Here is a 20,903-nt window from a genome sequence, read left to right as displayed (position 1 = left end):
TATCAGATTCTCTCTTAAATGATTTTGACCTTCCTGAAACTTCTATTTACTCATATGAAACATGGAAAGAATTACCTGACACCCACATTGTCACTACATAAAGTACTTGGAGAGTCTTCAAACTCTAAGGGGAGCCCAGCCCCTCTCTTTACAGGTGGGACTCATGTATAAGTTCAGTTGTAAAGTATAGACACAAGGCCCTTCATTTATTGGACAAGCACTTATAACATGTTTTCTGTATGCCAAACACTGTTCTCAGTTCTTTACAAATATCAGTTCATTAAATCCTCATAACATCTCTATCAAGTATACTATCATCATTCTTGTTTTACAGACAAGGAAACTGAGGCATAGAGAGGTTGAGTAGCTTCTCCAAATTATGGAACATAGCAATGGACCCAGGAAGTCTGACTCCATGCTAGTAAATACTACGCTATGTTGAGTCACCTTCCTTTTTCTTATATTTTCTCTGCCTCCAAACTCCCTCCCCTCATCTTCATCCTTGGGCCAATTAGGTAATGTCCAAATCATAATAGCTCTCATCCAAGATGTTTGACATTTCACAAAACAATTTAATGAAAACTGACTTAAACAGCTAGGACGTTTTTAGTTTCCCATAATGAGAAAGTGCAGAGGAAGGATGGAATTCAAGCACAGTTTGGTCCAGAGTTTGCCAAGTCATCCTGACTGCTGCTCTGTATCTCTGTGACTTTCAGTTTTGCCCTTGTCCTGTGTCGTCTTCATTGCAAGGCTGGCTTCCCTCATGGAAGCAAAACACTCTCCCATCCCCATGGACCCTGCCCAGAGGAAGAGAGGGATCCTTTGACCCAGTTTCCCTCTGAGGCTCCCTCTGCCTCTGAACCATGACTGGGCCATTGCTGGGGTCAAGAGTGTGTCTGCTGTCCACAAGTTACATGGATACCCAGGGCAATTGAGACGTGGAGGGGTGGGGGGCATAAATGGAAACTGTTGGCCACACCAGCCTGTAGGACCCAGCCAAGACACTGTCTTCTCCATGAGACCTCCCTGTGTCTCTTTCTCTTCCCTCTTTGGGAGAGTGGCTTTCTCCTCTGAATCCCCATGCTCTTGCTCTGCCTTGCCCTGACAACACTGACCACTTAATATCCTCATATTATACTCCTTCTGGATTTTCTCCACTTGCCCTTCCAGAACCCCTCTCCACTCTCCTCCACTCTTTATTGCCCTGAGGGTCCTCAACAGATGGGTCATTTCTCTAGTTAACCTGTTCCAATCAGACTTTGGCTACACGCCACTTACCAAATGGTTCTTGCCAAAGCCACAGTTGCCCTTACCCTACCAAATCCATCTCACCCTTCCTCTTGGCAGCATGTGAGGTGGCTGCCCCCTACCCACCCAAACCTTGTCTCTACTGCTAGACGCCACACACTCCTGGTTTTCCGCATGCTCCTCTGAATGCTTCTTGTTAATCTCCTTTGCTGGCTTCTCCCTGTCCTACCCCACCCCAGCCCCCCTGCTCCCTCCATCATGCTGGGCCATGGTCTGGACAACTGACCATATACGTTGACTACGGCCACTACCCCTATAGTGTAGGTTTATCTCATGACTGCAGCTTTCATCAAAATTGGGTAACACTTCTCCCTCCTTTCATCCCTGCAAGCCTAGGGGAGGTGAAAGCTTCCCACTGTTGCTGTACCACCATCCCACCACCATTCCTTGCTGCTCCCTTAACCCTGCCTCCACCTCTGTAGACAGTCCCTGCAACAACTCTCTTCCATAAATCCTTTGAGCATGCTGTTTCCTGCTGGGACCCTGCCTAACACGTTATTTCTGTACAGATTTATCTGCCATATTAGTTTATAAGGTCCCTAAGAGCAAAGTCTATGTTTAATTCTTTTTTCACAATTCCCAACTGTGCCTGTTATGCAAGTGGTACCAATAAATGCTGAAAGGAAATTTTCTTTCTTATTAACTGCCTTCAACTTAAATAGAGGGTGAAAAGAATGAAAACGTTTTAAAAAGATATACATCTCCTGGAACAATAAACATTTAGAAGTTGAGTTCAGAAGAATAAAAAACTTTAGAAGAATAAAACACGATGCTAAGTGGGATGTGTAGTCTGATTTCATGGGCTTTACCTGATTCCTCAAATTCATGATTCATACAGAATCCATATGGCATATGCTCTTTCTTCTCCAGGTCCCAGAAATGAAATAGGGTTGCTCCTGTTATGATAGCAGTTGAAGTGGAAAAAAAAAAAAATTGGGCTGCTCTGAGATCCAGAGCAGCAGGGAAGCTCCACACTGACCAACAGGAGTTCTAGGAATCATCGGGTTCCAGGGTTACACCACACCCTACAGATGTGATGGGCTGGTGGGAAAGAGGCCACTGCACAGGACCTTAATTTGGGATTTCCTTCCTACTCCACTTTTTCTTCAATTGCACTGCCACCCCTTCCTTACCAACACTGACTCTTTTGGCCCAGTGCCAACCAAGTTAGAACTACTAAGATTCAGGGCCACAATGGCAAAGAAATGAAAGAAAAAAGGAGAACTCATCACCCCTCCCTCTGCCCCAGTGGTGGTCTCACTGGCTGACTCCCAGTCCGAAATCTCTGGGCCATCCTCTGTCACCTGTGTACATTCCCTAATCCCCAGAAACTGGACCCAGTGTTCTCTTTAAATAAGGAAGATTCTGACTTCAATCTTCTGTGGATTTCCAAGTCCTCTTTTGGCATCTACATCTGCTTTTGCTCTAACAGATGAATCCAAATACAAAAATGGACACAGGTATGTATGTGTATTGGGGGAAGCAGGTAGTGTTAATTACCTTTATTCTGCTTCTCATGTTTTTAAAATGTTTAGAGAACTTTAAAAGGACTTTGCTCCATCAACTGGACATCCATGTGGATGGCCAAACATATTAGCCCCTCAGTTCCTTGATCTCCTCATCACCAATGACCTTCTACACTACACAGCTACCTGCGCCTTGCAATTTCTCTATTTTAAGATCAATCAAACATGTTCCTTCCAAGCACTACTTCCTATCCTTCAGTCAGCTTGTACCATCTGTCTTCGATGGCACATCTTACCAGGAATCGCCACCCAGGATTCTCCTCCCCAAGAATCTCCTCGTATCTCCTTTACCTTTTTATGTCCTTGGTTATTTCCTCCTTATGACCCTCTGATTCCATAAGTCAACATTTCAAGCATTCTTTAGCAAGTGTCTTAAACTCCCTTGCTCCTTTGTCCTTCCGTGGCATCTTCCTAGCAAAAATGCTAAGCTGAAAGGAACCCCAGGCCCTGGCTCCCCCATGCCTGCTCCTGAACAGCTGAAGGCCACTGGAGAAAATCACACATCTGGAACCTTGCCAAATTTACAGTTACCAACCTCAATGGACCCACAGTATTTGCAGCATTGAGAAATACTTACAAAGTAAGGAAACACAGTATATAAGGAAGGAACTCTGGGGACCCCAAAAAGTAAGGATTGCATGCTGGTAAAGAACCCAGCAAACAAAACAAAGAAATAGATCAGTATAGATGAGAACCAAGTGAGAGAGTAACCTGGAAGCAAAGAGAAGAGAAAATTTCGGCAAGGGTTGGCTCACGGCCATTGCCTCTTCTGAGCAAAGTTCTTTGTGTCAGGCCATTCCCTGGGTCAACAGCCAGCCAATAGAGAAGCAGTCGTAGGGTAAGGTGCTCACCCTGATCCCATAAGTGGTTATTCTTGTGCAAAGTTCAGCCCACTTTATCTCCTTTTGCAGGGGGTTGAGAGAGTGGCAGTTTCAGCTGGTAATGGACATTGATCTCAGCAGACATATTGAAAGAACGAGGAAGGGTCCAGAATCTTGAGGTCTTGGAGAGGATGAAGTGAAGAAACGTAAAGCACAGAAGGAAGGGAGATTGCAGTTGGAAAGCAGAGCACCAGAGGCAAAGTTATCAAAGGTCATGCAAGAATGGGTAGTTCCAAGGTCCAGAGTGTAATCATAAGAGTGAGGTACAAAAGTGAAGTAGGAGGGATTACTAATGGAGTATTAAAGTTTTCTCTGGATCTCCCTGGTCAAATTATGAGCTCTCAAAAAACACTAATCTTTCCATTTCTCTATTATCTCTAACATCTGGCACATAGTAGGCACACTGTAAATAAAGAATGGATAGGCATTTAAGCTAGCTACTGGAGATACATTGGTCAGAAGAAACAGACACAGTACTAATGGATTATACAGTCTTCTGGAGGAAGATACAGACATTAACCAAATAATCAGACAAATGCATCTAAAATTACAAATGGCAAATGGGTACTGAAGTTAACACTGCACCATGATAATGTGTCATAAACAATCTGGCCTTGTCTGGGGAGAGAAGGAGTCACTGAGAAGTGATGTCTGAGTGAGAACTGAAGGATGTGTAGTAGTTAGCCAGCAGAAGAAACAGGAGAAGAGTGAGCCGGAGAGAGGGAGCAGCACGTAGAAAGGTCAAGGTGCTCAGCATGCAGAGACCAGGAGTAAGAGTTCTTGGAAACGATCTTGAGAGGGAGGCAGGGGATGACGGAGGGAGAGAGGGATGATAATGTCTGCAACAGTTATGCTCCATCTTCGTGGCTAGCAGAACCCCAATTTTGTTCAGATAGCAAGGGAAATTATCACGATTGGTGCAAGCCAATGAAATCTCATTTCCTCTTTGCCAATGACTGGTCTTCTTGAGGTAACAGGTGATCAGTCCAATCAGATGTAAGAGAAAGTCTTATCCAGGACTTGTAGGAGAAATTTTTCTCCATGAAGTGAAAAGCACATAAGGAGAATGCTCATTTTCTCCCAACACTTCCCTGCTGCTTGAGATGGTGTGTTGTGGAAACATGATACTTACGACAGCCAACTTCTGGCCGTATGGAAAAGGCCAAGAAAATCGGAGACATAACCCTAGTTCTGACATCACTGAGTCATCAAAATAAGTCTGGAAATGCTTCACTCCAGACTTCTTGCATGATGTATGATAAATAAATTATAAGCCACTATTGTTGAGTGTTGGGTTTTTTTTTCTTTTTTAACAGCTAAAACAGTCCTAACCATAGAGCAATTTCCAAAATCAGTCATGGAAGAGAATCACATAAAATTATACAAAATGCTTTATATCATCAGTTCCTTTCTCTTTACAAACATCAGATGATTCAGACCACAACCAAACAGATGATAGAAAATAGGTCTTGGTTTGATACCATTTTTAACATAATCTAAAAGATACCCTTGTTATTACTTTGTTCTGTGTACAGCTTTCTCCTTGCTTTCCTTGAATTCTTTGTTCCAGAGAAGAGGTATAGTAAGGATGCTTTGAAGTGATGTGATTGATGTCACTCCTTTACCAGTGTCACTGACAAGGACACATTTACTATCCACATGGACAATGACCATGCGGCATGGAGTGAAAAGGCCTGCACGCTAATAAGCCCTTGACTTTGACTCAAAGGCATAATCATAATCAGAGATGAATGGGTACTTAGAGATTTTTGGGGAAGGATAGTAATGGGATTACAAGGCCCAAATATCTGGCAACCTATGCAATATCACACAGTCAGAGTAGGCCGAGAGCAAGGCCAACTGATCTCAGCCCAGGACTCACATAGTTTAGCGTATGAAAGAACACACACAGGCTTTGGAGTCAAGACAGACCAGTCTGATTTCTGTGGGTCACTTACTAGCTGCATGATCCTTAGCTAGTTATTTAATCTCTCTAAATTTAAATTTCCTCCTTTAAAATTAGGAATAATAAAATTTATTCTGCAACAAGGTAGAATTAAATGAGATATCCTATGTAAAACAAAAATCTCCAATAAGTAGTAGGTATTGCCATGCCATATAAACTGTTCAGTTGTGTTTTGGTTAAGAGGCAGCAGAACTAAAGAGCATCTTCATGACAGAGAAGCTCAATTAACAAAGTCATCGAATAACTCATCTGATCTTTCAGATGAACAGGCGATTGCTTATTGCGACAGGTAATCCATACCTTGTTACAGGTCATTGGAGACAACTTAAAAAACCTATGCTTGTGTTTCATAGGGATGTTTGTTTCACAAGTTTAGTATTTGATGTCTGTGCCAGTTTTTGTTTGCTTTTCAGTTTTTATTTTATGGGTTCATCTACAGTACAAATAGCTTTATTAGGCTTCTTCCCCCAAAGAGTTTTGTAATACTATGGGAAAATAATACAAAAAAGCCTAGAATAGGGTGGGTTTGAAGGGTGGGTAGGTGGATGGACAGACAGATGAACAGGTTGCTGACGGAAAGCCCATCTAACTGACTCATAGGTATCCTTTCTAAAGGAACACAAGTCTGACAGTAACTTTCCCTCTTCCCCTTTTTGGTTAGGTCTCTATATTATAACAATGGTCTGTCTGGACTTTATAGTTCCCAAGTAAGTGGAAATCAGTACAAGCTTTTTATGAACTACTTAGAGCTACAACTAGTATCTGATTAAAGATCTAATGTAAAGATACTATCTGCAGAATAGTCAAAAGTTGGCCTAAAAGAACATCCAGGAAATACTGTTAGGTCATTCTTTGTCTTGTTATAAAGAAATACCTGAGATTTGGTAATTTATAAAGAAAAGAGGTTTAACTGGCCCATGGCTCTGCCAGCTGTACAGGGAGCATAGTGCTGGCATCTCTCAGCTTCTGGGAAGGCCTCAAGGCGCTTTCTTTTACTCGTGGTAGAAGGTGAGGCGGGAGTAGGCATGTCACCTGGTGAGAGTGGGAGCAGTAGAGTTGGGGGAGATGCCACACACTTTTAAACAAAGACCTCGCTACAACTCACTCACTATCTCAGACACAGAACTAAGCCATGAGGGATCCATCCCCAGGACCCAATACCTCCAGCTAGACTCCGCCTCCATCACTGGGGATTACATCTCAACGTGAGATTTGGAGGGGACATCCGAACTATATCAAATTTAAGAAGTTGTTTTTCCTAAATCAAGCAAAACTGATCCTGTGCAGGAAGCAAATAATATATTAATAATTTCTGTATGCCTGAAGTCCAGCTAGGTTTGCTAAATGAAGGAGCCAATAACATCTACCCTCCATAGGATGCAAAAGAGAAAAACAAAGAAATAACCTCTGCTGAATGCTAACTGTGGATAAAGCACTGTGCTAGATGCTTTTTATATGTGAAATTTTACTTAAAAAAAAAAAAAAACCTGTGAAGTCAGTATTATCTGTCCCATTTTGCAGATGAGGAAACAGACTCAGAGAACTCCAGTTAACTTGCCAAGACCCCGCAATGGATCCATGGCTGAGCTGATTCCAGGCCAGCTACCCTCGTGAGGATGAGGATTAAAATGATGTACTTTTACTTCTAAAGGTAGTAGAACAGGATAAAATCCATTGTCACTTCTTCCTCTCCCCTAGAAATTTGTAATATACATGAAAATATATCTAAGACACTTTGGTGGCTGGATGCCACTCAGCAGGTTTAAGCATGATGGTTTATTCAATTGCTGCTGGTGGCTGTGCAGGGGAACATGCCTAGCGCCACCCTGTTGATGATAACACTCTGTTATGGCTGAATGAGCAACTCTTCCTGGAAACCACTGGCATGTACAAGTGTGTTAGAGAAACCAGGTTTTTTGTTTCCTCATCTGGTACAAAGGAACCCTTTCTATCCTTCCCAGGAAGACATTGGTTAAGATATGGATGAGGGAAGTAAAGGGAATTTTTTTCAGTGGTAGTCGCCACAGACGGTTGAGGATAAATTGGCATTGTTCTCAATAAGGGTTATTGTAACCATGGTCCAAAGTCTGGCAGGAATTTTTTTTATTATTATTAATTTGTTTGCTTTCATTTTTGAAATGAAATGTTTGCTTATCATTTTCCCGTGCTAGACAGCTGGGACACCAAGGCGGTTCTGCGGCGAGCCACAGGTATGAAGCCCCAAAACTTCCCCCGAGGGCACAGCTTCCATTTCAATTTGGGGTGATAATAAAATCTGCTCAAGAATAGTAGTTTGGGAACTTCCTGGTGGTTCAGATTTCAAGCACAGCTTGTGCTTAATCCTCACCCAGGCACCAAGCCTCAGTGTCAGCAGGAGTTCAGGAATCTTCAGGACAAGGCACTTTCCTGAGCATTGGACCAGCGACCACTTGGCTTCCAGTAAGTACTGCTTGGTGTATCTGGTTTGGACTCCCAAGGCTGGGATGATCTAGAAGCTTTTTAGCAATTGAGCAATTGCAAATTTGGAAATGGAAAATTTTGCAGATATGCAGTATTTCCATGGGCTCTTTCTTCATAAGCTTCCTAGGCTATCCTATAGTCAGAGGGAAATAGGACGGACCTCTTGGTATGTTGTATTCACTAAATCCAAAATAATGTTATAATAAATAGGTTAGGCGTGATTGTGGGGAGATTCTCCTGAATGAGATCAAACAGCTAAATCAGAAAGGTTTTCTTTTTTGTTTGGGGGCAACGACAAGAAATGCAAGCAGAACTACGACAAGACTTAATTCTACTTTCTTAGGTAGGAGGAAGAACAAAGTAGGCCAGCTCTCAAGTTAGAATTCTGGTTCTGCTTCTTTTTCATTACATGATCAAAGGCAAGTTGTGTAATCTCTCCGATAACCATTTCCTTATCTGTAAATGGGCATTGTATCATTGTAAAAACAGTGCAAGCTTTAGAGTATGGTTATGAGGATAGGATGAGATTGTATATGTATACGTGAAATTATATGTATACATATACATAAAATCTTTCATATACATATTGCTTAGAAGTGTCTGGAATGTATTAAGTACTCAAAAAATGCTACCCATTATTAAACAACCATAGAATCCTAGAATATCTGAGCTGGAAAGGACCTAACAACTAGCATTTATTGAGCTTCTATTATGTACTGAGGAGTGCTCATCAACAGGGTGTCTCCAGTGATGCTCCCAGCAATCTGATGAGGGTGGTAATAAACTTTATGTTACAGATGAACAAATGGAGGTGTAGAGAAGTATTAGAAATGGGTGTAGAGAAGTATTAGAAATGGAAGTGTAGAGAAGTATTATAAAGTATCAAAGATCACATTCCTCATAATTCATGGAGATGAAATTTAAACCCAGATGCCAGAGCTAGCACTCTAAACCACCACACCCTACTGCCTTATCTGTCCTCTCATTTTTATGGTGGGTGGGGAGATGAATGGTCCCCATGTGACCGAGGAATGGTCACAACACACGACTCCGGAGGGTTTCACAGACACTGGAAGGACAGAGATATCCTCCAAAGCACACTTTGACATCCACAGGGTACGGGGCAGGCAAATGTTATTTGGGAGTGTCCATGAGCATGAATGTGGTGCTGTGTGGAGTTCTGCCAGGGGACCTAGGTCCAAGTCACCTCAGTCTTCTCTCAAATGCAGCTTTTCATTTGTAAAATGAGCTGTCTCAGAATGAGGCCATTCTGAAACACGCAAAAAGAGTATGCAAATGCATTTCATAAACTTTAAAGGCTTTAGAAATATTTTATTTTTAAAAATGATTTTTTTGGCTTTTTGACAAAGAGCAGCTCAAAAATAGTGGCGTGATCTAGGGTCACTGCAACCTCCGCCTCCCAGGTTCAAGCGACTCTCCTGCCTCAGCCTCCTGAGGGATTATAGGCAAGTGGTAGGATTACAGGCGCGGACCACGACGCCTGGCTAAGTTTTGTATTTTTAGTAGAGACAGGGTTTCACCATGTTGGTCAGGCTGGTCTCGAACTCCTGACCTCGTGATCTGCCTGCCTCAGCCTCCCAAAGTGCTGGGATTACAGGTGTGAGCCACCATGCCCAGCAGTCCTTATTCTTGAGTTTCCCCTGGAGAAAGCGAGCCTCTGGCATGGAGAAGGGCTTATCTTGGGCTTCCTCTAAGCCAGTGAGGCTTTCTCGACTGCATTGGCTCCATGGCATCCTGCCCTTTGCCCTGTTCTTATCTCTTCTTGGTGTTGCCATCCCCTAGCTCTCTTATCAAAGCCTCTTATGCAGCAAGAACAGAGAAAGTCCAAGGAAGACAGCTCCTTCAGTCATCTCAACAACACCTCCGCAGAACCACCCACTGAGTGAGGACAAGCTGCTTGGATGCGTCCCCGTTACCGCAGCTACTGTCAGCCTCAGGCCCAGGGAGGGAAATACTAAAGAAAGAATGGGAATGGGAAACTCATAACCCATCTCAGCAACGTTCATGAGCACAATCCCAATACTCACTGAAGCGGTGGCTGGTCAATGAAACACGCATGCCGTTGTTTGGGGACTAACACTAACCCTTCCTTTTGACAGGGGAGGACACACAGCCATCATGGAACCCAAACCTCAGAAGAGTCCAGGTACCCGAGGGGTATAATCTCAGAAACAGAAATCTTTTTATTGAAAATGCCCCACAGTTCCCTTTAAGCTAACCAGGATACAGAACTTGGTGGTTTTTGTGTATATTTTGTTTTGTTTCTTTTGTTTGCTCTGTTGCCTAGGCAGGAGTACAGTGACGCGATCTCAGCTCACTGCAACCTCCCGGGCTCAAGTGATCCTCTAACTTCAGCCTTCTGAGTAGCCGGCGCTACAGGCATACGCCAGCATGCCTGCCTAATTTTCATGTTTTTAGTAGAGGTGGGGTTTCTCCATGTTGGCCAGGCTGGCCTCAAACTCCTGGCCTAAGGTGATCCGCCCACCTCAGCCTCCCAAAGTGCTGAGATTACAGGCATGAGCCACCATGTCCAGCCCCAGAACTTAGTTTTGGTGGGGATAATGGGTAACATTCTATGACAATGTTTTTGGTTTGGGGAGTGTAGCAGGAACTACTGGATTCAATTAATTATCGTGTAAGAGTTTACCTGTCTAGAAGTTTAGCATTTTCTGATTTTTATGAGCCAAATTTTCCATTCATTACCCAAAGATGATGTTAATAGTAAACTATGGGCCAGCAAAGATTAGAGAATATTTTCTTAATTTTACATGAAACTCTCACTTAGAGAAACTGCCTGCATTGTCACTACGGCTTATTATGAGGGTAGCTCAATGTATGGTATTCAAATATCCTTGCTCATATTCATACACTTCTTTGTAGGTGAGTGGACAGAAAAGCTAAATTTAGGATGAAGTCACTTAGAAGTTAAATTATCCAATTCAACTCAAAAATATTTACAAAGCACCTATTACTAGTAAGTCTTTGTGCTTTGGGTTGCAGGGGATATACAGATTAATAGAGAGGAGTCATTGCCCTCAAAGAGTTTTAAAATGTTGTTGGTGGGAGGCTGAGGCAGGTAGATCACTTAAGATCAGGAGTTTGAGACCAGCTTGGCCAACATGGTGAAACCTTGTCTCTACTAAAAATACAAAAATTCGCCGGGCGTGGTGGTGTGCACCTGTAATGCCAGCTAATGAAGAGGCTGAGGCAGGAGAATCGCTTGAACCTGGGAGGTGGAGGTTGCAGAGAACAAAGATCGCATCATTGCACTCCAGCCTGGGTAATAAAGCAAGACTCTGTCTCAAAAAAATAAAATAAAATCTTGTCGGGAACTTAAACACATGCAAATCACTGTGCTGGGAAATTAAGATTAGCCTGTGATGGAAATCATGAAATAAGTACAAATGCTATGGGGTTTTTGTACTTAGGAACGACATGACCAAAGCAATGAAATGGTATAGAAGCAGAATGTATCAGAGCTGAATATACTTACAAGGTAGGAGAAGGGAAAATGGAGGATGAGGCTGCAGAAAGTTGTTGCCATATTGTGCCAGACCTTGACCACATGTGACAGGTAACGTTGAAGCATTTTGAGCATTTTAAGTATGGAAGCGGCATGGTCAGAGCTGCATTTTAGATTTTTTTTTTTTTTTTTTTTTTTTTTTTTGAGACGAAGTCTCACTCTGTCGCCCAGTCCGGAGTGTAGTGGCGCGATTTCAACTCACTGCAACCTCTGCCTCCTGGGTTCAAGCAACTCTCTGCCTCAGCCTCCCCAGTAGCTGGGATTATAGGTGCCCGCCACCATGCCTGGCTAATTTTTTTTTTTTTTTTTTTTTTTTTTTTTTTTGTATTTTTAGTAGAGACAGGGTTTCACCATCTTGGCCAGGCTGGTCTTGAATGCCTGCCCTCGTGATCCACTTGCCTTGGCCTCCCAAAATGCTGGGATTATAGGCGCGAGCACCGCACCCAGCTGATTCGCCATATTTTTAATAGCTTTATTGTAGTTTATTGTAATTGGCAGACAACAAACTATATATACATCTAAAATATACAATTTGATACAAGTTTTGATATGAAACATAAACAGGAATACCTCAGAGATATTTCAAGCTCATTTCCATACCACCGCAACCAAGCAAATATCACAATAAAGCTAGTCACATGAATGTATTGGATTCCATAAAAGTTATGTGTACACTATACTGTAGTTGAGTGTATAATAGCATTATGTCTAAGGAAACAATTTGCATACCTTAATTAAATATATTTTATTGCTAAAGTTTGCTAACAATTATCTGAGCCTTCAGTGAGTCATAATCTTTTTGCTGGCGGAGGGTCTTGCCTCAGTGTTGATGGCTGCTGAGTAATCAGGCAGGTTGTTGCTGAAGGTGGGGGTGGCTGTGACAATTTCTTATAATAAGACAACGGTGAAGTTGACCACATCGATCGATTGTACTTTCATGAAAAATTTCTCTATAGCACGTGGTGCTGTTTGGTAACATTCTACCTACAGTGGAACTTCTTTCCAAATTGGAATCAATCCTCTCAAACCCTGACTCTGATTTCTCAACTAAGTTTATGTAATATTTCAAATCCTTTATTGTGATTTCAAAAATAAACACAGCATGTTCACCAGCTGTAGATTCCATCTCAAGAAAACTCTTTTCATATCCCATAAGAAGCAGCTCCTCATCTGTTGAAGTTTGATCATGAGATTGCAGCAATTCAGTCACATCTTCAGGGTTCACTTCTAATTCTAGTTCTCTTGTTATTTTCACCACATCTGCAGTGACTTCCTCCACTGAAGGAAGTTTTGAACCCCTCAAAGTCATCGGGGAGTATTGGAATCTACTTCTTCCAGACTCCTGTTCATGTTGATATTTTGACCTCCTTCTAGGAATCACGAATATTTATAATGACATCTAGAATGGTGAATCCTTTCCAGAAGGTATTCAACTAACTTTGCCAAGATCCGTCAGAGGAATCACCGTCTATAACAGCCATAGTCTTATGAAATGTATTTCTTAAATAATAAGACTTAAAAGTTGAAATTACTCCTTGATCCAGGGGCTACAGACTAGATGTTGTGTTAGCAGGCATGTAAACGGCATTAATCTCCTTGTACGTCTCTATCAGAGCTCTTGGGTGACCAGGTGTATTGTCAATGATCACTAATATTTTGAAAGGAATCTCTTTTTTTTTCTAAGTAGCAGGTCTCTGCAGTGGGCTTAGAAATATTCATTAAACCATATTATAAACAGATATGCTGTCACCCAGGCTTTGTTGTTGTGTTGATAGAGCATGAGTAGAGTAGATTTAGTATAATTAAGGGCCTTAGGATTTTCTAGCTTTTAATTGAAAGTGAGAGACATGTAACTCCCCTTTCACTTGACACTCGCCTTCACTAGGAGGACATTGTAAAGTTATTAATTGGCCTAATTTCAATATTATTGAGTCTCATTGAACAGGGAGGTCCAAGGAGAGGGAGAGAGATGGGAGAATAGCCAGTCAGTGGAGCAATCAGAACACACACATTTTTTAAATTCACCGTCTAATATGGGCACCGTTCATACTGTCCCGAAACAATTACTCAAAGATCACTCATTGCTGGTCACCCTAATAGATACAATAATGATGAAAATGTTTGAAATATTGCAAGAATTACCAAAATGTGACACAGAGACACTAAGTGAGCACATGCTTTTGAAAAAATGGTCCCAGTAGACTTGCTCAGTGCAGGGTTGCCACAAACCTTCAATTTGCAAATAAAGAAAACTGCAATATAGGCAAAGCACAAAAAAGTGAAGTGCAACAAAATGAGGTCTGCCTGTATTTGATACGTGTGACACCTGGGAAACCATCAAGATGATAAATGTGGCCGGGTGTGGTGGCTCACACCTGTAATCCCAGCACTTTGGGAGACTGAGATGGGTGGATCACCTGAGGTCAGGAGTTCGAGACCAGCCTGGCCAACATGGTGAAACCCCGTCTCTACTAAAAATACAAATATTAGCCGGGTGTGGTGGTGGGCATCTGTAATCCCAGCTACTCGGGAGGCTGAGGCAAGAGAATCACTTGAACTGGGAGGCAGAGGTTGCAGTGAGCCAAGATTGTATCACTGCACTCCAGTCTGGGTAATAGAAGGAGATTCCGTCTCAAAATAAATAAATAAATAAATAAATAAATAATAAACATACTCATCACTCTTGATGTTTTCTTGTGCCTGTTTGTAATCCTTTTCTGCACACCCAATCCCAGTCCCCATTGTTCTGTTTTCTCTCTAAGTTTGTTTGTATTTATTAGAGTTTAACATAAATGGAATCATATAGCATACACTGTTTTGTCTTTTTTCACTCAGCATAATTTTTCAAAAATATATCCATGGTATTGAGTGCACCAATAGTGCAGAAATAGTTCATGTGTTTTGATGAGTAGTATTCCATTATATGGATGTACTACAATTTGTTGATTCATTCACCTGTTGAATATCCAGTTTGCTTCCAGTCTTTACCTATTATAAAGCTAATATGAATATTTGTGCATTCTCTTTTGTGCATTAATTTTTGTAAAATCATATATTTCTTTATTTTAGCTAGAAGCAAAATGGCTGGGTCATATGGTTGGAGTATGCTTACTTTTCATTCAGATTTGTTAGATTTTTTTTTAAAGCTTTATTGAGGTATAATTGACATACAGTAGGCTGACATGTTTAAAGTCTATAATTTAGTAAGTCTTGGCAAATGTACACACCCATAAAATTATCACTTAAGTGAAGATATGAGCATATTCATCAACCCCATGAACTTTCTTCGTCCCCTGCCTCCCAGTCTTCCATGCAGTCATACTTTCCCAGACAACCTTTGATCTGCTTTCTATCCCTATAAATTAGTTTGTGTATTCTGAAACTTTATGTAGATATACTCATGCAGTATGAACACTTTCTGTCTGACTTCTTTTACTCAGCATAATTCTCTTGAGATTTACCCATGTCTTTTTTTTTAATAACATTTTCCTTTTTATTTCTCCCTTTCTAAAGACATGTAAATATAAAGTACAATAACAAGATACATATTGCTATTAATACGTATTAACAATTGTTAGCATTTTAAAAATTAGCTCCAAGACTGAAAGAAGGGAAGGAGAAAGGAAAGAGGAGAGGAGGAAGGGTAGGCAATAGGGAGAGGATAAGGAAGGGAAGAAAGCAGGAAAACAGAACTAAGGAAGGTTGAGCATATTTTCCCTTGTTTTCCTAGTATTTGGATTTCTTTATTTTTGGTTTGCCAGTTTATATCTCTCAAAACACAAAGTCTTTAATTTTAGAATGTCAGAGTACTTTTATTTTATTTAAGGCTGATCTTTTTTAATTTTTAAATTAACATAAAAATCAATTTATTTATGATGTACAATATGATGTTTTGATGTATGTAAACATTGTGAAATGGCTAAATCAAGCTAATTAACATATGCATTACTCCACATATTTTTGTGGAGTAAGTTAAAATCTACTCTCTCAGCAATTTTCAAGTATATATTAACTATGGTCACTATGTTGTACAATAAATTTCCTGAGTCATTGCATATGTCAATAGTTTGTTCCTTTTTATTCCCATATAGTATTCCATTGTATAGATATATCACAATATGTTAATCCTTTCACCTGTTGATAACATCGGGGTTGCTTGCAGTCTTTGGCTGTTACAAATAAAGCTGCTATCAATATTTATGACCAGTTTTTGTATTTGTATATTCCTTTACTTAAGAGTAGAGTGGGCCAGGTGTGATGGCTCACGCCTATAATCCCAGCACTTTGGGAGGCCAAGGCAGTAGTATCGCTTGAGCCCAGGAGTTCCAGACCAACCTGGGCTACATGGTGAGGTCAAAGCTGCAGTGAGCCATGATCATCCCACCTGGGTGACAGAGCAAGATCCTGTCTCAAATAAACAAGCAAAAAGAGTACAATGATTCTTTAACTTTTAAAAGAACTTAAAGAAAAATAACAATTTTATTTTATTTATTTTTTATTTATTATTATTATTATACTTTAAGTTCTAGGGTACATGTGCATAACGTGCAGGTTTGTTACATATGTATACTTGTGCCATGTTGGTGTGCTGCACCCATCAACTCGTCAGCACCCATCAACTCGTCATTTACATCAGGTATAACTCCCAATGCAATCCCTCCCCTCTCCCCCTCCCCATGATAGGCCCTGGTGTGTGATGTCCCCCTTCCCGAGTCCAAGTGATCTCATTGTTCAGTTCCCACCTATGAGTGAGAACATGTGGTGTTTGGTTTTCTGTTCTTGTGATAGTTTGCTAAGAATGATGGTTTCCAGCTGCATCCATGTCCCTACAAAGGACACAAACTCATCCTTTTTTATGGCTGCATAGTATTCCATGGTGTATACGTGCCACATTTTCTTAATCCAGTCTGTCACTGATGGACATTTGGGTTGATTCCAAGTCTTTGCTATTGTGAATAGTGCCGCAATAAACATACGTGTGCATGTGTCTTTATAGCAGCATGATTTATAATCCTTTGGGTATGTACCCAGTAATGGGATGGCTGGGTCATATGGTACATCTAGTTCTAGATCCTTGAGGAATCGCCATACTGTTTTCCATAATGGTTGAACTAGTTTACAATCCCACCAACAGTGTAAAAGTGTTCCTATTTCTCCACATCCTCTCCAGCACCTGTTGTTTCCTGACTTTTTAATGATCGCCATTCTAACTGGTGTGAGATGGTATCTCATTGTGGTTTTGGTTTGCATTTCTCTGATGGCCAGTGATGATGAGCATTTTTTCATGTGTCTGTTGGCTGTATGAATGTCTTCTTTTGAGAAATGCCTGTTCATATCCTTTGCCCACTTTTTGATGGGGTTGTTTGTTTTTTTCTTGTAAATTTGTTTGAGTTCTTTGTAGGTTCTGGATATTAGCCCTTTGTCAGATGAGTAGATTGCAAAAATTTTCTCCCATTCTGTAGGTTGCCTGTTCACTCTGATGGTAGTTTATTTTGCTGTGCAGAAGCTCTTTAGTTTAATTAGATCCCATTCGTCAATTTTGGCTTTTGCTGCCGCTGCTTTTGGTGTTTTAGACACGAAGTCTTTGCCCATGCCTATGCTGGGAAAATTGGCTAGCCATAAGTAGAAAGCTGAAACTGGATCCTTTCCTTACTACTTATACGAAAATTAATTCAAGATGGATTAGAGACTTAAATGTTAGACCTAATACCATAAAAACCCTAGAGGAAAACCTAGGTAGTACCATTCAGGAAAAATAACAATTTTAAAGTGAACAGTTTGGTGGCATTTAGCACATTCACAATGTTGTGCAACCATCACTTCTATCCAGTTCAAACTATTACCATCACTCCAGAAAAAAGGCTTACCCATAAAGCAATTTCTCCCTGTTCTCCCTTTCCCCCCAGCCCCCATTAACTGCTAATCAGCATTCCATCTCTAGGGATTTATCGATCCCGGATATTTCACATCAATGAAATCATACAATATTTCACCTCTTGTGGCTGGCTTCTTTCACTCAGCATGACATTTTTGAGGTTCACCTACATTGTAGAATTTATCATTACTTCATTCCTTTTTACAGCTGACAAACATCCCATTGTTCATGTATGCCACAATTTGTTGATCCATTTATTAATTGATGGACATTTGCACTGTTTCCATGTTTAGCTATTGTGAAAAGTACTACTTGAACACGTGTGAACACGTATGTGTCTGAGTACCTGTTTCAATTCTTTTGGGTATATGCCTAAGAGTAGAACTGAGGGATCATATAGTAAGCCCCTGTTTAACTTTTGTAGAAATCACTGAACTGTTTTCTGCAGTGGCTGAACCGTTTTACATTCCACCACCAGTGTATGAGGGTTCCAGTTTTTCCACATCCTTACCATTTTATTATCCATGTTATTTTACTTTTAAAAAAAATTAGACTAGGCACAGTGGCTTACACCTGTAATCTCAGCACTGTGGGAGGCTGAGGTGGTGGGTCACCTGAGGTCAGGAGTTCGAGACCAGCCTGGCCAATATGGCAAAACCCCATTTATACTAAAAATACAAAAATTAGCCAGGCATGGTGGCAGGCACCTGTAATCCCAGCTCCTCGGGAGGCTGAGACAGGAGAATTGCTTGAACCTGGGAGGCGGAAGTTGCAGTGAGCCAAGGTTGAGCCACTGCAGCCTGGGCCACAGAGTGAGACTCCATCTCAAAAAAAAAAAAAAGAAAAGAAAAGAAAAGAAAAGAAAAGAAAAGAAAAAAGTTATGCCCATCCTAGTGAGCATGAAGTGGTTTCTTATTGTAATTTTGATCTACATTTCCTTAATGACTAAATGTGTTGCACAGCTTTCCTTGTGCTTATTGGCCATTTGCTTATTTTCTTTACAAGAATGTCTGTTCAAGTTCTTTGTTCACTTTTTAGTTGAGTTGTTTGTCTTTTGTATTGCATTGTAAGAGCTCTGTATATATTCTGGATAGTAGGCCCTGGTCAGACATATGACTTTTGATATCTTATTCTGTAGGTAGTCTTTTCACTTTCTTTTTTCTTTTTTTTTTTTTTTTTTTTTTGAGACGGAGTCTCGCTGTGTCTCCCAGGCTGGAGTGCAGTGGCGTGATCTCGGCTCACTGCAAGCTCCGCCTCCCGGGTTCACGCCATTCTCCCGCCTCAGCCTCCCAAGTAGCTGAGACTACAGGCGCCCGCCACCACGCCCGGCTAGTTTTTTGTATTTTTAGTAGAGACGGGGTTTCACCATGTTAGCCAGGATAGTCTCGATCTCCTGACCTCGTGATCCACCCGCCTCGGCCTCCCAAAGTGCTGGGATTACAGGCTTGAGCCACCGCGCCCGGCCTCACTTTCTTAATAATATCCTTTGATGCACAAAAGTTTTTAATTTTGATGAAGTCTAGTTTATCTATTTTTTGTTTGTTGCTTGTGCTTTTGGTATCATATCTAAGAATACATTGTCAAATCCAAGATCATAAAAACTTACACCTATGTTTTCTACTAAAAGTTTTATGGTTTTAGCTCTCATGTTAAGGTCATTTATTTATTTTGAGTTAACTTCATTATTTGGGATGACATAGGGGTCCAACTTCATTCTTTTGCATGTGAATACTCAGTTGGCCCAGCACCATTTATTGAAAAGACTGTTCTCTCCCCATTGAATGGCCGTGACCACTAATGTATGCGTTTGTTTCTGGACTCTCAATTCTATTCCATTGGCCTATGTATCTTATCTGTCCTTATACCAAAACCACACTCTTGATTATTGTAGCTTTGTAGTAAGTTTTGAAATTGGGAAGTGTGTGTACTCTTTGTTCTTTTTCAAGATTATTTTGGATATTCAGGGCCCCTTGGTATTTTAGATGATTTTGAGGATTAGCTTTTCCAGTTTTACAAGAAAAAAATGCCATTGGGATTTTAATAGACATTGCATTGAATTTATAGATTGCTTTAGGTAGTATTTATATCTTAACAGAATTTAGTCTTCCAATTCATAAATACGGAATGTTTTCCCAAAAATGTATGTCTTCTTTAATTTATTTCAGCAATTTTTGTAGTTTGCAGTGTACCAGTGTTTTTATCTGCCTAAATTTATCCCTAGGTACTTTATTCTTTTGGATGCTATTGTAAATGGAACTGTTTTCATAATTTTATTTTTGGATTCTTTATTGCTGGTTCATAGAAATATAGCTAACTTTTGTCTGTTGTTCTTCAATACTGCTGAATTTGTTTATTAGCTCTAGTAGTTTTCACGGATTCTTTGGGATTTTTAACATATGAGATTATGTCACTTGCAAATAGAAATGATTTTACTTCATTCTTTTCAATTTGGATGTTTTATTTATTTTTACTTATTTTGGATGCATTTTTTAATGTTTTAAACAATAAGTTTGCTAAGAGTTTTCAATCAAGAAGAGTAATGCCAGCCTCATAGAATGAGTTGAGAAATATTCCCTTGTCTTCAATTTTTTTGGGAGCCTTTGTGTAGAATTGATGATTTCTTGCTTACATGTTTGATCAAAGTGAACAGTACAGCCACTTGGGCCTAATGTTATCGTTATGTGAAGAATTTTTAACTACAATTCCAATTTCTTTAATAGCTATAGGAGGCTATTCAGGTCATCTATTTCTTCTTCAGTGACCTTTGTTGGTGTATTTCAAGGAATTTTTCAGTTTATCTAAGTCGCCAAATTTATTGGAATAAAGTTGTCCATAACATTTCTTTATTATCTTTTTAATATCAGTAGACTCTGTAGATATGTCCCCTCTCTCCTCCTAATATTGGCAAATTGTGTTTTCTTTCCAGTTTTTCTGGTCTATCTGCCTAGGTAGAGGTTTGTTAAGTTAATCGTTTTAATGGATTAACTTTGGTTTCATTAGTTGTCTCTGTTGTTTTTCTATGTTTTCTTTCATTGAATTCCACTTTTATCTTTATTATCTCGCTTCCTCTATTTACTTTAGGTTTCTTTCTTTCTTTTTTTTTTTTTTCCAGTTTCATGTTCAGTTTCAGGTGGAAGCTGAGATAATTAATTTGAGACTTTTGTTCTTTTCAAACATGGCCATTTCTAACATAGGCATTAAAAAATTTTTTCCCTAAGTACTGCTTTAGTGGCATCCACAAATTCTGATATCTTGTGTTTTAATTGTCATCCAGTATAAAAAACTTGCAAATTTATTTTTGGGATTTTTTAAATCTAGAGATTATTTATTTCAGGATCTTTTA

At 40.3% G+C, this 20,903-nt stretch overlaps 1 protein-coding gene and 1 long non-coding RNA gene across 6 annotated transcripts in view; one reads left to right on the top strand and one right to left on the bottom strand.

Annotated features, from left to right (window-relative positions):
* Positions 1–20,903, bottom strand: part of LOC139356184 (uncharacterized) — a 35,377-nt gene that overhangs the window by 5,532 nt on the left and 8,942 nt on the right. The window lies entirely within an intron of this gene.
* LOC105466950 (pleckstrin homology domain containing S1) overlaps positions 7,371–20,903 on the top strand; it is a 33,465-nt gene continuing 19,932 nt past the window's right edge. For 2 of the 5 annotated variants that reach the window (XM_071069095.1, XM_071069094.1), the window contains exons 1-3: positions 7,372–7,891; positions 8,033–8,120; positions 10,262–10,308. In XM_071069095.1, coding sequence (XP_070925196.1) covers positions 10,281–10,308 — 28 coding nt within the window. In that variant the 5' untranslated portion in view covers positions 7,372–7,891; positions 8,033–8,120; positions 10,262–10,280. Of the gene's footprint in view, positions 7,892–7,934; positions 8,121–10,261; positions 10,309–20,903 lie in introns of those variants that run through there. The other 3 variants (XM_071069096.1, XM_024788246.2, XM_071069097.1) reach the window with 3 other exon arrangements.

The sequence above is a fragment of the Macaca nemestrina genome, chromosome 9 (assembly GCF_043159975.1).
Source record: "Macaca nemestrina isolate mMacNem1 chromosome 9, mMacNem.hap1, whole genome shotgun sequence".
Classification (NCBI taxonomy): domain Eukaryota; kingdom Metazoa; phylum Chordata; class Mammalia; order Primates; family Cercopithecidae; genus Macaca; species Macaca nemestrina.
The sequence above is the reverse complement of the archived record's forward strand: the minus strand, read 5'-3'. Positions and strand labels throughout refer to the sequence as shown.